The sequence below is a fragment of the Protomyctophum parallelum genome, assembly GCF_964188405.1.
Source record: "Protomyctophum parallelum genome assembly, chromosome: 11".
NCBI lineage: Eukaryota > Metazoa > Chordata > Actinopteri > Myctophiformes > Myctophidae > Protomyctophum > Protomyctophum parallelum.
Genome location: NC_139707.1, coordinates 8,638,091 through 8,654,300, shown reverse-complemented (window position 1 = coordinate 8,654,300; position 16,210 = coordinate 8,638,091). Strand labels below are relative to the sequence as shown.

At 43.2% G+C, this 16,210-nt stretch overlaps 1 protein-coding gene across 1 annotated transcript in view; it reads right to left on the bottom strand.

Annotated features, from left to right (window-relative positions):
• LOC310867109 (polyprenol dehydrogenase-like) overlaps nucleotides 1-13,956 on the bottom strand; it is a 50,190-nt gene extending 36,234 nt beyond the window's left edge. The window contains exons 1-2 of the mRNA XM_083776916.1: nucleotides 13,821-13,956; nucleotides 11,409-11,516 (exon numbers count right to left, since the gene is read on the bottom strand). Of these exons, the coding sequence (XP_083633042.1) occupies nucleotides 11,409-11,516; nucleotides 13,821-13,938 (226 nt within the window). The 5' untranslated portion in view covers nucleotides 13,939-13,956. The remainder of the gene's footprint in view (nucleotides 1-11,408; nucleotides 11,517-13,820) is intronic.
• Between the last annotated feature and the right edge of the window lie 2,254 nt (nucleotides 13,957-16,210).

The window sequence follows — 16,210 nt, the reverse complement described above, 5'->3', positions numbered from 1 at the left end:
GACATCATTTCACCCCATGCTCCAGCTATAGGGTGAGACATCATTTCACCCCCCCATGCTCCAGCTATAGGGTGAGACATAATTTCACCCCATGCTCCAGCTATAGGGTGAGACATCATCTCACCCCATGCTCCAGCTATAGGGTGAGACATCATTTCACCCCATGCTCCAGCTATAGGGTGAGACATCATTCCACCCCATGCTCCAGCTATAGGGTGAGACATCATTTCACCCCATGCTCCAGCTATAGGGTGAGACATCATTTCACCCCATGCTCCAGCTATAGGGTGAGACATCATTCCACCCCCATGCTCCAGCTATAGGGTGAGACATCATTCCACCCCATGCTCCAGCTATAGGGTGAGACATCATTTCACCCCATGCTCCAGCTATAGGGTGAGACATCATTTCACCCCATGCTCCAGCTATAGGGTGAGACATCATTTCACCCCATGCTCCAGCTATAGGGTGAGACATCATTTCACCCCATGCTCCAGCTATAGGGTGAGACATCATTTCACCCCATGCTCCAGCTATAGGGTGAGACATCATTTCACCCCCATGCTCCAGCTATAGGGTGAGACATCATTTCACCCCCATGCTCCAGCTATAGGGTGAGACATCATTTCACCCCCATGCTCCAGCTATAGGGTGAGACATCATTTCACCCCATGCTCCAGCTATAGGGTGAGACATCATTTCACCCCATGCTCCAGCTATAGGGTGAGACATCATTTCACCCCATGCTCCAGCTATAGGGTGAGACATCATTTCACCCCATGCTCCAGCTATAGGGTGAGACATCATTTCACCCCATGCTCCAGCTATAGGGTGAGACATCATTTCACCCCATGCTCCAGCTATAGGGTGAGACATCATTTCACCCCATGCTCCAGCTATAGGGTGAGACATCATTTCACCCCATGCTCCAGCTATAGGGTGAGACATCATTTCACCCCCATGCTCCAGCTATAGGGTGAGACATCATTTCACCCCATGCTCCAGCTATAGGGTGAGACATCATTTCACCCCCATGCTCCAGCTATAGGGTGAGACATCATTTCACCCCATGCTCCAGCTATAGGGAGCAGCCCCCAGTCGCCTCGTAGGGAGCCGGAAGTTTCAGAGGGAAGGCTGCTTAAGGGAGGGATTTGCGCACATGCACGCACCACACACACACACACGCATCCATGCATAGGCCTATATCCCATATGCATGCTTATTTACGAAGCCAAATATCCAGTCTGCCATGCACCGGCTATTCGCAATTTGCCAGTTATCCAGATTGCCATTATCAGTTCACGTAAGCAAATTTATTGAAACTAAACAGTTCAGCTGAGGCCAGACACAAAATGGTGAGAGAGTGACGTGGTTTTAATACTTAAGGACGAGGACGATTCTACAAATGTCTTCTAAATCATGACAGTCTTCTGAAAAACCTCATGTTTCTATGTCAGTTGTTCTCAAACATTGTCAAGGACCCCCAAGATTATATGTAATTGGCCGCCGACCCCCTTCTGAAAATATGTTGTTCCAGGGACCCCTCCCCAGAGGCAAAGATTTGAGTTGAAAACGTTCGCTCTGAAAGAAATATTCAAAGATTTGCGACACATTTTCACGATTTAAAAAAAATAATCGTAGGTTATCGTAAGTATATGCATAAAATGAAACCAAATGCACCCTTCCTGTCCATTTGGTTTCATTTTACGCTCTCAAGAGTTAAAGATCTAGAAGGGTCCATTTGGTTGCCAACTTTCCATCATTTTGCTGCTGGGGATCACCTGGAATCCCCTCAAGGACCACTGGTGGAAAAAACACTGTACTATGACATGGCCAATAGGGACGCTGCATGTGGTTAAACCATAAATCTTTGGTTACACCATACATCTTTACAGACAAGAGACAAGGAGGCTGTTTCATGTAAGCCACTGCACCTGTTGTACTCTACGAGACTTTCTCCTTTAACAAACACCATGGAGACTGATATTTCAAGTCCAGTCTTTACACCATATCGCGCGCACGCGCACGCACGCACACACACACACACACAAATAGGAAGGGATTCTTACCGACAAGATAAGGACACACTTGTTAACCCATTCTGACCTGAGATCAGATTCTAAAAATGTCAGTCGTTCTTCGATTTTTTCAAAAAATAGCAGACCTACAAGCTCGTATCGCGCCACTCGGTGGCGCGATATGAGCTTGTAGATCTGCTATTTTTAAATAGCTAAAGCATAACATGATGCTGACACCAAAATGGGTGCCCGGTCAGAATGGGTTAAGCAGCCCTTGTTAAATATGCAGTGGTCTGTCCTAGTACGGTACACCATATATAAGACCCCTTGAGCACCAGCTTCTCTCATTAAACAACCGCTGCATTACACCAACATAATAACATTGCTATTCTGACAGCCGCTTCAGAAGCCTGCACGCGCGCCTCACACACACAAGGACAGACAGCGCAGACTTTCCTCCTGAAGCAATCAACGTGTTCTGATGTTATCTGAAGCCCGCCTCGGCGCCACCGCCAGGAGACTTGTGTGATGATTTCGTTGCCAACCCTCCGCCACTAATTATCCCATTCTGGGCGGGAACCCCTCTTGGTGTTTTAAGCATTATGTTATGCTTTAGCTGTTGAAAAATAGTAGATCTACAAGCTCGTTGTATAGGTCTGCTATTTTTGAAAAATCTTGAAAATATAGCGCAAATCTTTGAATATATATTATTTCAGAGCGAACGTTTTTAAAGGTATATTCAGTGATTTCACTTAATTCAAATATCACTTATTTTTTTTGTTTTGTTGTGATAATCCTCCCTACTATAGAGTGTGCTGACCATAAAAGGAGTTCCTCCCTGTCCCCAGTTAACCCCTGGGGGTCAAAAAAACCGTAGGTTTCGTTTTTGACTCTCTATCCTGATTGGACGAAAGGCTGGGTCCCACAGCCAAAAACGAAACCTAAGGATTTTTGAGTGAAATCACTGAATATACCTTTAACTCAAATCTTTGCTTCTGGGGGGTCCCTGGAACAACATATTTCCAGATGGGGGTCGACGGCCAATTACATATACTTTTGGGGATCCTTGACAAGAAAATGTTTGAGAACGACCGACATAGAAACATGAGGTTTTTCAGAAAACTGTCAGGATTTAGAAGACATTTATAGAATCGTCCACAGGTCGAAATGGGTTAATCACCTGTGAGAGCTATAGGCCTGTCTGTCACTATTATGACATAATAATCATCTAATCGCAATTTGAGATAATTGCATTTATTTAGCATAAATCATCATAATCGTATTATTTACAAAAAACATAAAAGTCCACAAGCTCACAATAATGCGTTTTATACAAAGTCAGTTCATGGTTTGGTTTTGTACATGCTGTTCCCTACACCAGTGGTTCCCAAACTCTTTCATGTCAAGGACCCCCAAATTGACTCTCTAATTAGCCTCACAGACCCCCATTTGAAAAGATATGCCAGGGACCCCCATACACATGTGGGGTCCATTTGGTTCCATTTGTACGCTCTCTGAGTTACAGACCCATAAGGGTCCATTTGGTTCCAAATGATCATTTAGCTAGGTACCCCCTGGAACTCCCTCAAGTACCCCTGGGGGTCCCCGGACCCCCACTTTGGGAACCACTGCCCTACACTACATGATCACTCAAAACAATCGGTAAATCAGTAAAAACTCTCCTAAATCAGAATCTGCATGAGAGACTCCACAATCTGGCATCGGTGGCGGGCTCTAATAGGGTGGTCTCGACCAGGAATCAACCTCGACATAACCCTATCTATCCACTGTGGCGCCCTATAGCTGTGCCACTTATCTTCACTGTATAACAGGGACGCGTCGGGGAGAGAGGTTAGATAAAGGAACTGTGTTTACAATGCATACACTCAGACGCATGTCAGGCAGCCAGACATCCAACCAGACATCCACTGTGCAAATATTGATTCGGGACACGTCGTCTTCCTGTAACCACAAGCGATACCATTGACAACATGATGAGAATACTGTGTGCGTGCGTGCTTGCGTGCGCCGTGCGTGCATGCGCTGTGCGTGCGTGCGTGCGTGCGTGCTTGCTTGCGTGTACCTGTGGACACACAGTAAATGTGATTAAAGACACTAAATCAAGCACCAGGTTGAGTTAAAGAGATTACGTTACGTGTCCACTATATAACTTAGAGAAATTGGGGCTCAGGAGAACAATAGGAAAAAAAATGTGGATTGCAAATAGAATGGATGTATTTGCAATGTCCATATTGGAACACCAATGTAATCCCTCAGAATTAAACGTGTGCTGTCAACGAACCAAGACACGTGCAGCTGTATAGCGTTAGAATCTTTCCATATCAGCTAAAATGTATTTATTTATTTGACAGGGACAATGCTCATTAATCAACACGTCAGTTTTCACATCCATGTAATTGGGCCAGAGTTACAGCCATAAATCTCTATAGTCACGTGTTCAAGACGGATCTGTCCGATGAAATAGCCCATCCTAATTGGCTAACATTGGCTTTCAAAGTTTGCAGGATTGGCCCGTTTTTAACAAAAAGCCTCAAATCGTGAGACGGAGCGTGCAATTCACGTGAATTCTTTCACGGACTTTCCTACTAGGCTGAGGAATATATCCCACCCTTTTCACATTGCTGGCCTGTTATAGCGCCACCAACAGGTGGATTTTTGCAAAACACATTTTTGGAACAAAATGCCTCAAATCATCCAATTGCCATTCAAGGCGTAAGAAGAAATGTCACCCTTTTCACATTGGCCTATTATAGCGCCACCAGGAGGCCACAACCTGACCTGCCCTGGTGGAGACATTGGCCTATTATAGCGCCACCAGGAGGCCACAACATGACCTGCCCTGGTGGAGACATTGGCCTATTATAGCGCCACCAGGAGGCCACAACCTGACCTGCCCTGGTGGAGACATTGGCCTATTATAGCGCCACCAGGAGGCCACAACATGACCTGCCCTGGTGGAGACATTGGCCTATTATAGCGCCACCAGGAGGCCACAACATGACCTGCCCTGGTGGAGACATTGGCCTATTATAGCGCCACCAGGAGGCCACAACATGACCTGCCCTGGTGGAGACATTGGCCTATTATAGCGCCACCAGGAGGCCACAACATGACCTGCCCTGGTGGAGACTGGAGACCTAGATAAAGTGGCCGAGGGGCACTTTATCTAGTTTCCATCTGTAGTCCCTGAGCAGGCTCTTAAAAAGATTAATAAAACTATATCCATACAAAAAGCTAAATGGATCTGAACAACACAAAACCAGTTAATCGAAATAATTGATAATCAACGGATCCCTATTTTGGGATCATGTCATTATGGGTGGAGAATCACCAATAGCAGATCTATACAAGCTCAGAAGGAACGTGGCTATTTTCCACAATGTATCGCCACTATTTTTGCACCACACTATATATACGTGATTTAATCAATTCATTGATATACTGTATAAAAAAAGAAAAGAAAAATAAATATTTCAAAAACTCGATTATTCAACGAATCAAAAAAGTAATCAATAAAATAACGGACATGAAAATAAAACGAGCTACGGTCCGGGGCACCTATAGGCTGCTAAGCCAGCCAGCCTGACGGACGGCGTGTCGTGTGTTCGGCTCCCGATCACGACGATCGTTATACAGCGTGTCAAGTCAACCCCCCTCCCCCCATCTCTCTCCCCATTCCCTGTCACCATACTGTACTGTACGCTATCCAGTATCCAATAAAGGCAGAAAAAAAAGAAATATAATATAGAATGAGATGTCCTTTCCTCTGAAGCATCATGTGACCCCCCCCCCCCCCCCCCCTCCCCTGCCTTCATCACTCTGTTTACAGTTTACACACACGTCATATACATTTACATTGTTATTGAGTCATCTGTCATAGTTTGCCACACTGATATATAGGCCCGCTCATTAACCCATTCTGAACGGGCACCCATTTTGGTGTCGGCATCATGTTATGCTTTAGCTATTTAAAAATAGCAGATCTACAAGCTCATAGCGCGCCACCGAGTGGCGCGCTAAGAGCTTGTAGATCTGCTATTTTATATAGGTATATTCAGTGATTTCACTCAAAAAACCTTAGGTTTCGTTTTTGGCTGTGGGACCCAGCCTTTCGTCCAATCAGGATAGAGAGTCAAAAATGAAACCTAAGGTTTTTTGACCCCCAGGGGTTAACTGGGGACAGGGAGGAACTCCTTATATGGCCAGCACACTCTATAGTAGGGAGGATTATCACAACAAAACAAAAAAATAAGTGATATTTGAATTAAGTGAAATCACTGAATATACCTTTAAATCGAAGAACGACTGACATTTTTTAGAATCTGATCTCAGGTCAGAATGGGTTGATCAGACCAGTGTGTGTCCAGCGGAAACCTCGTACGAATCTGATCTCAGGTCAGAATGGGTTAAAATGGAAATGGCGTATATACCGCTCACGTTCCCCACTATAGTTCCACGACGACGTCATCCACCCACACATACAGTCGACACGTGCACAGTGCACACACAAACACACACCTGCCATTTGCTTTCACCGACACACTCATGTGTCTCACACACTTAAACATGTATGCATTTTCTAATTAATTTATGCACCCCCCCCACCCCCTCCTCCCCAGCCCAGCCCCAGCGCTGCATAACCGACCGCTTATGCGCTTAACCCATTCTGGGCGGGAATCCCTTTTGGTGTTAGCATTATTATGTTATGCTTTAGCTATTGAAAAATAGCAGATCTAGAATCTAGAATCTTGAAGAATCGAAGAACGACTGACATTAGAAACATAGCTTTTTCAGAAAAATTCAAACAGACCTTTCTAGAATCTGATCTCAGGTCAAAATGGGTTAACCAATAACCAACACTCATTCGCGACGACACCCCTAACCCCCCCCCCCCCCCCCCCACTCTCAATCTGTGGGGAGACAGTGCACACATTATTACACTCATGATGTGCGGAACATTAATTAATAGATAGGCAAATGTGTGGCTGTGTGGTCTCACAGTGACGGTGGGTGCTGTGAGTGAGATTTATGAGATAAAATACATTTGATTCATTCAAGTTATATATGAAAAGTTACAAGACATTTACACTTTCCCTGCCATCTTGTTTCATCTTGAGCTTTTTTTATTTATTTTTTTCGGAACTACCTTCAAAATGGCGGAACAGAGCCATTTCCGGTTCAAGCGAGTTAATATCAAATAAGAGATTTGAGATGTGCCCTCATGGCTGCATGGATAAATTGATTAGTGTTTGGTGGTCAATTTGAAGGTCACTGCAACCTCTTAATACAATTCAAGTCAATATAATAAATGTAAGGATTTACATGTTTTCTGGTGTGCAACATGCCTCCATAGATAGAAGACATGCTGACGACTATGGAATCCAATGACTGAAATCAGTCGTGGCGACTGAGAACTTTAATCCATGTGTTATTGCGACTGTAGGTCGCAGATTACTATGAAACCCTGCAAAACCTCTCCGTCCGTCCGCCAGGCCATGCCACCCTATATGGCAGTCAGCCCGTCACACCTCGTGACACGTCACGCCACCATATATGGCCGACGCTCCATATATGGCCGTCAGCCCGCTACACCTCGTGACACGTCACGCCACCATATATGGCCGACGCTCCATACGGACGTCTCCATAATATGAAGATCACGACACTGACCTCATCAAACCCTGGATACTTAGCCATACATGGAGAAGACTCGATCATCACCTATAGATCTTGGTTTCAATTTACGCTCTCAAGAGTTAAATTATTGTTAAACACCTGCATAATGGCCCCTATACATATACACACTGTAGGAGTTTTAAAGTTGTCGGCGACTCGTCAGATCGTTGTGTATTTTATTTTATCGGCTGTCATTCTATCTGTGTGGCTTTCACACTAAACGATTGGTCATCACACTGCAAGAGTTCACCAAGATGCGATCCAGACCCCATACATATACTGTAGGCTACATCATTTGTTTTTTATTCCAATTCATTTTGACAGCTCACGTACAGTACGTGCAGGGTGCCATACAAGCACGAGACCCACAGACAGGACGCCTCTCTCTCTCTCTCTCTGCATGCACGCACGCACACACACACACACACACACACACACACACACACACACAGGGTGAAATGTTTGTGATAGCGTAGCCTACATGCGCTATAGCGAGGCAGGACGTAAAATCTTGATTTTCATTAATAATTCTCTGTCAGATATCTCAAACATATGTATTGGTCTTGTCCCCAGCTACAGCGATTATGTTAACTTGTGTTTATCACACTGTCAGACGTGCTAGAAATTGCACTACAACCCTGTCCACTGATAGCTATATTTGGCACACCGTCAAACCCCTTTCAGTACACGAATCAGAAGTTAGAGATTATTGCTTTTGCAACACTGTCAGCTAGAAGAAGAATATTACTATCTTGGAAGTCGCCAAATCCACCCTCTCACTCAATCTGACTCAACGATGTGATGTACTTCTTAAGCTTAGAAGAACTTAAATTCTCTCTCAGAGGAACCTCCGAAGGCTTCACTAAGGCACGGAGACGCTTTATAGAATACTTCAATAATCGTACCTCCCTGGATTAGACTGCTCGGTGTGACCACGACAGTGGAGAGAAAAACATGGGTGACTATATGAGCAAAGATTTTTTTGTCAGATGTGCTGCCTAACTGTCTCAAATAAAGCGCATTCATCGGCACTGGATCTTCTCGCAGAGCCTTTCGCACACAGCGAGCAAAACCTTGGCGATCAAATCTTGCATCAGATCGGGAGTTTTGACGGTGAGCGCCAAAAATGATCCCCGACAGCATAATCGGAGCAAATATCGTGCAGTACAGTACAGTACAGTACAGTGTGTACGAGCCATTACTTGATTTACATTAAGTCTACGAAATTAGAGAATGTATAGAATAATTGTTATTTTGATCGTTTGCCTGTTATCTCTCCTATTGTACCAACATCAATACAGCATGGAATTGTGGAAAAGATCTCATCCATCCAACAACAACCACCAAACAGGTTTTGGGTCTGAGAGGCTAAACCTCATCAAATGGTGGTTCCGTGGCTCAAATGCTGAATAAATAATGGGCCTTGATACAAAAAGGGTTGAAAACCACAGGTGTAGACTAGCGGTGTTGTTTTCGTCAACTAATACTAAGACGAAAAATGTTTGTCGACTACCTTTTTTCACTGACGAAAACTGAAAACTAAGCTATGGTGACTAAAACTAAGACTAGTAAATATATTGACACTTTCGTCAACAAATAAAAACTAGACTAAAATGTTAGGAAGGGACTAGTGGACGAGAGATCCAGTGTAATTCATTTTACACTTGGGTGCATGCTGGAAATAGCACACAATGCGTGAGCTTGTAGATCGGCTATTTTCAGCAAGTGTAAAATCAGCCATTAAGAGGGCATCAAGGCCCACCAAAACACATTTTAGTCGACTACATTAACTGTAGATTTAGTCGACTAAAATTAGACTAACACTAACATATTCCAGGTGACTAAAATGTTTTGACTGAAACTAAATGAAAACTATTCAAGAGACTATACGACTGAAACTAAAATCCAAATGTTCTGCCAAAAACAACACAGGTGTATATACTGCCTTATAAAGGACATATATACCGTAGAACCTTATGTGAAGTATAATTTAAACAAAAGACAACGATCTCTCTGTGCACAAATAAGGTCAGGAACATTGCCATTAGCACTGGAGACTGGCAGGTTTAATGGTTTAATGCTACTCCTGAAGAAGAGAGATCTTGCCTGTTGTGATCTTGATGAAATTGAAAACGAAGTTCACTTTTTGTGTTACTGCTCTAAATATGACGACGTAAGGGATATTTTTGTTAATAAGATGTCTTATATCTGTGGGGATTTCCTAGATTTAAATGACTATGTAGATATGGAGATATATTTTGCCAAAGGGACTTTTGTTGTGGCAGATTTTATTTGTCAAGCTTGGGAAAGAAGATTCTGTATAAATCTGAGTTGTAATATAATGAATGATGTAATGTAAACATGCTGTAATTGTGTGAATTATGTAATGTAAACATGCTGTAAATGCGTGAATTATGTAATGTAAACATGCTGTAAATGCAATTGTGAAATGGTGTCTCAAGCCCACCACACACCGGCTGCGTCAGCCGCGCGGCGGACACAGCCGCCTCCATTATTTTCAATGAACCTATCGCACACCGGCTGCGTCAGCCGCGCGGCGGACACAGCCGCCTCCATTATTTTCAATGAACCTATCGCACACCGGCTCCGTCCGCCGCGTCGCGCTGCGTCGCCTGGCGCGCCGATAGAACCCAGTTCTATTTTCCAGGCGGCGCCACGCGGCAACGCGTCGCGCCGCAGACGGTCGCAGACGGTGTGTGTCGGGCTTCATAAACCCATGAGGGTTGGACACTGTCTGCAGGACACGGAAATAAATAAATAATCGATCAATCAAAATATAGAGTGCTTGCTTGATATACCATACCTATGATAACATGTGATATACCATACCTATGATAACATGTGATATACCATACCTATATGATAACATGTGATACCATACCTATGATAACATGTGATATACCATACCTATGATAACATGTGATATACCATACCTATGATAACATGTGATATACCATACCTATATGATAACATGTGATATACCATACCTATATGATAACATGTGATATACCATACCTATATGATAACATGTGATATACCTATGATAACATGTGATATACCATACCTATGATAACATGTGATATACCATACATATGATAACATGTGATATACCATACCTATATGATAACATGTGATATACCATACCTATGATAACATGTGATATACCATACATATGATAACATGTGATATACCATACCTATGATAACATGTGATATACCATACCTATGATAACATGTGATATACCATACCTATATGATAACATGTGATACCATACCTATATGATAACATGTGATATACCTATGATAACATGTGATATACCATACCTATGATAACATGTGATACCATACCTATATCATAACATGTGATATACCATACCTATGATAACATGTGATATACCATACCTATGATAACATGTGATATACCATACCTATGATACCATGTGATATACCTATGATAACATGTGATATACCATACCTATGATAACATGTGATATACCATACCTATATGATAACATGTGATACCATACCTATGATAACATGTGATATACCATACCTATGATAACATGTGATATACCTATGATAACATGTGATATACCATACCTATGATAACATGTGATATACCATACCTATGATAACATGTGATATACCTATGATAACATGTGATATACCATACCTATGATAACATGTGCCCCCAAGCTGGCCAGGTGGCGGGCCACCTCGTAGCCTATGCCTCTGGATCCTCCCGTTACTATGGCAACCCTGCCATCTTGCCTGGGCATCGCTGGAAGAGGCAGACAGACAGACAGGGACAGACAGACAGAGAGCACAATGTTGTGATCTGATAAATCGCTGGAAGAGGCAGACAGACAGACAGGGACAGACAGACAGAGAGCACAATGTTGTGATCTGATAAATCGCTGGAAGAGGCAGACAGACAGACAGGGACAGACAGACAGAGAGCACAATGTTGTGATCTGATAAATATGACACTACATTTCCTCTTTATTAAAAACCCACAGGCTTCCATTTCACCGAGGTTCATAGGTTCCTTTAAGATCAGTATAGGTTCTCCACCTGGGGTCCATCCGTGGACCCCCAGGGGCCCTTAATTGAAGGAGTTCCAGGGGGTCCCAGGTCCCTGGCAAAACTTGTTGACATGTGACCAAATTTGACTGAGCGGGACTGCCATTGGATTGTCTTTGTCATATGAAAGCAGAGAATCATAGCTTCAAATTGACATATTGGTTGTTCAGTTTGACCCACCAGTTTTGGAGATAATGGTTTATAAGAAAACAGCGAGTTGAGAAAACAGGCTTGAAAGGTTCACTTCTGTGGTCTCTAACCTGTCACATATAGCTACATGTTTAAGCATATATTTCATATGTACATGTCTTCTGTGGTCTCTAACATTACACCTAGCTACATGTTTAAGAATTTATTTCATATTTACTTGTCGATTAAAGCTCTGACATTTATTTCAGACATGCTGTAGTATGCATCTGCCTGTGCTATTAACTCATTTTGGGGGGGGAAATGCACGATATGACAGGCTCTCAGTCAAATCTGGTCACATAATATAGCATCATAATCAGTTGAACCACTTTAAAGGACAACTTTGGGGGTTTTCTTTCAACCAAGGTTCATGTTTTAGGTTGTTATTAGAGAAAGTAAAAGATGAGAGTTGTCAAAAGGCTCATGGATTGGATTGGAGAGTCACATGGCTCATGGAGTCACTGACACCCAATCAAGCCTGAGTGAGAGGCAGCTTGTTCATTGGCCACGCACAGCTGTGGGAGGCTATGTAAGTAGAACTAGCTGCACTCATTCTCTGATTTGATGCATGCTCAGAATGATATGATCACCACACCATGTTGTCACTTGAGTCCCAACCGCCAGAACTAACGCCTTTCTTCAACCCTCAAACCGTGTGCGTCCAAGAACTAACTAACGTGAGTCAGACAGCCTGCGGAACATCAACTGTTTGTTCATCACCTCATGAACCTCACCCCATGGACTGTGCTTTGGGTCAAATGTTTGCTAGTTTCATTGTTTATACGATGACCAGCAGTTCTTTGAGTTGTTTATCTCCTTAATGGTTTATTGAACATGGAATGTGGACTAATCAGACATGTTTTGGCCTGCCTATAACTGTGCATAATCTTTAGATATACATTTGACATTGTATTTATATGAGTGTATTAGATTTATGCATGTATATTTGATATATACAAAAACCTGATGCTTTAATTCTATACATTAGGCCTACATTATTGATTGACTTATTTAGATATTATTTATTCCATAATATGATTTATTGGAGTTGCATTGAATTAACTGCTATTTATGATTAGTTTATTGTAAATGATTACCATTATTGATTGACACAGAATCTTGTGTATTTTTCATGTACAGAAATGCACAACAATATCAGTAAAAACCTGAAAAGAGAATCATCTGCGTCTGCCTTTCCTTCATATGGTCAGCCTGGCCGGTGGCCAAATATGTCTTTTTGTATAAAACTTTACGCAGATTACTTTACGTTAATAATAGACTATAGTTACTGTGAATTAGAGTGCGCATTCTGCGCAAATAGAGCGCACTTCTGACTCGCAGCGGCAGTAATGCAAAGTTGTCACCATGAAACTCTTTGGTTTACACTGCTGTCCGACGTGTCCGTGGCTGCGTGCCAGGAGGATAATCGGGCTCTTTGGTTCCATTTTTACACTCTCGGAGTTAAATTAACTTTTATTTTACAATATAAATTGGGGGTCTCAGAAATATAGAAAATGCCATTAAATGAGTGTCCGGACTCCGTAGACTAATGCATGTCAAACTGGGGATCTTTGGCTAAACTATAGTGTCAATTTGGGGGTCCTTGACATGAAAAAGTTTGGGAACCTTGCACTGCCCTATAAGCAACATCATTGCTCGCTTTATTAGTTTACAATCTTAACTGATAGCCCATAGATGGCGTTACGTTACAACAACACACTTTGTTGGCTGCATTTAAACACTGAATGAAATGTGAGACATGTACGTTTGACTTCCAACCGGGAGACGGACAAATAAGAAGAACTGGACCCACCTGGCAGCTTGAAGGGTCTGCTAAAAAGCTGAGCTAGCAGCACCTTAAACCCGACCAGGTATAGCCTGAGAACGGGCAGAATACAAGACAGAATAGACATGGTTCTCTGGCTGATCATGCATTCACGTGTCTGTGTTGTGTGTGTGTGTGTGTGTGTGTGTGTGTGTGTGTGTGTACTCTGCACTGCAGCACAGAACGAGGGGAAACGCACTTCCGTGTTTATGATTGAGGACGCGTTCCAATATGAAACAAACCGTGGCTGCGATCCAATATGAAACCTGCACGCTTCTAATCCAGGGGTTCTCAACCCGTGGGTCGCGACCCCTCTGTGGGTCGCCAAATTATTTTTGGGGGTCCCCAACTTATAATAAAAAAGGTTTTTTTTTTTTTTTTTTTTTTTGCAACTGAATGGCTGGAAAGTGGAAATGAAGAGTTTACATATAGTACATGTACATGCATACACCTTCCCTAATGATTATATCTGGTTTCAGTATTTATTTATGGTGTATTGTCTATATTATTAAGGTTATTGTAGCAGTCAATTTATATTGGGGGTCGGGAGGGGGTCCTGAGACATTGCCAAAGCATTTCCGGGGGTCCCCGGCCAAAAACGTTGAGAACCCCTGTTCTAATCCAGGGGTAGGCTATTGCTAGGCAACCTTAGACACGGGTGCCAGCATTGGCACAGGGGAGGGTGATCACTGCACTGGCATAAGTGTGAAAGGGAGGGAGAGAAGGTTTTTCTTTTAAAATTAAATATTCCGGCCCAGGCCGTAGCGTAACGGTCTGGGCACCGGACTGGTAATCCAGTCGCAGTGTGCCGCGGGTTCGACTCCCGGACCCGACACGGCCTTTACTGCATGTCATCCCCCCATCTCTCTCCCGTTTCCTGTCAGCCTACTGTCTGTCCCTTCAAAAATCAATAAAAAGGCGTAAGCCGCAAAAAAAAAAAAAAAAATTAAATATTCCAAAAAAGTCTAGTCGGTTAAATTAAGTCCATTCACAAATACAAATTACATGATAATTTACATCCTGCACATAATTCTACATTCATTCAAACTCCTAAATCATGACTGGGGAGGGATTAGGTTGGTTATTGCTCTGATTCCAGTACGTTTTAATGGGGAGGGATTAGGTGGGTTATTGCTCTGATTCCAGTACGTTTTAACAGCGGGAGACCTTAGAGACCAATGGCGAGCGTCGCTTGAATTTCATTGGCTATCGCCACTATAGCCGGGCGACGTCGCCCCCAAAAGATGAATAACAATCAAAATCAATTGGGAATATTTCATTTTGATGTGTCATTTTATATATGGCACACTGACTATCACGAAAATTAAAACATGGCACTCAGAGACGAAATCCCCTAAGTGTGTGTGTGTGTGTGTGTGTGTGTGTGTGTGTGTGTGTGTGTGTGTGTGTGTGTGTGTGTGTGTGTGTGTGTGTGTGTGTGTGTGTGTGTGTGTGTGTGTGTGTGTGTGTGCAGGGCCGTAGCTGACCATTTGGTTGCCCTGCAGAGAAAATTGTTATTTTGAGGGTCGGTGTTGTGGCTCTTTGTTGCTTCCAAACATTTCAACCTTATAGCCAAGTAAGCCAACAAACCCACTGATGCACCTAGGGATTATGGATGTACGCAGATATAAGAAGTAGATTGTCCACAGGTTCAATGTCATTGTAGTTTGTATTTACTTTCCTTTAAAGTGCAGTGATGGTACATTACAAGCATTTGTCTCTTCTGTGTTGTCTGTCTGTCTATATGGTAAAACTGGTTTGTCCACCAGGTGCATGCCGCTCCCCAATCACCCAGGCCTACATATGCTCTCTCAATCAATCAATTAGGCCTGGGGAGGCGTGCCCTTGGTGTCCAAACAGTGACACAACCCATCAAACCAATGCCCAATAATGCCAAATAACTACAACAAGTGTGATAATAATAACAATAAATAGACATACAAATCAGTGCGGATGGCTTCTACAGTCGGCTTGGCACATTTTGTTGCCCCCCTCGGCGTGTTGCCCTACTCTCAGCGCGTACAGGTAGTGATGGCACTGCGTGTGTATTAGAGAGAGCGAGCACGGGGCCCGATTTGAAACGGCGCCCCAGTTCTCATGTATATCCATCCAACCCCTGCTTGGCTGTTTGATGTGATCCATGGCATGATCATTGCTAGGTGTGTGCCCTCATATTGCTATAATGTTCAGCTGTCTATCTGTCTCATTAACCACCGTTGGACTGGGAGCAGTATAGCCTGACACATGGCTGAGGGAGAGAGAGAGTGGAGTGGAGGGATAATACACTATACTTTGCTGAACGTTAATTTCCCAGGGCGGGCTCATTGAACATGCCTGTATCATCACAGGGGCAGCTGTCTCTCGCAGCCTCAGTCTAA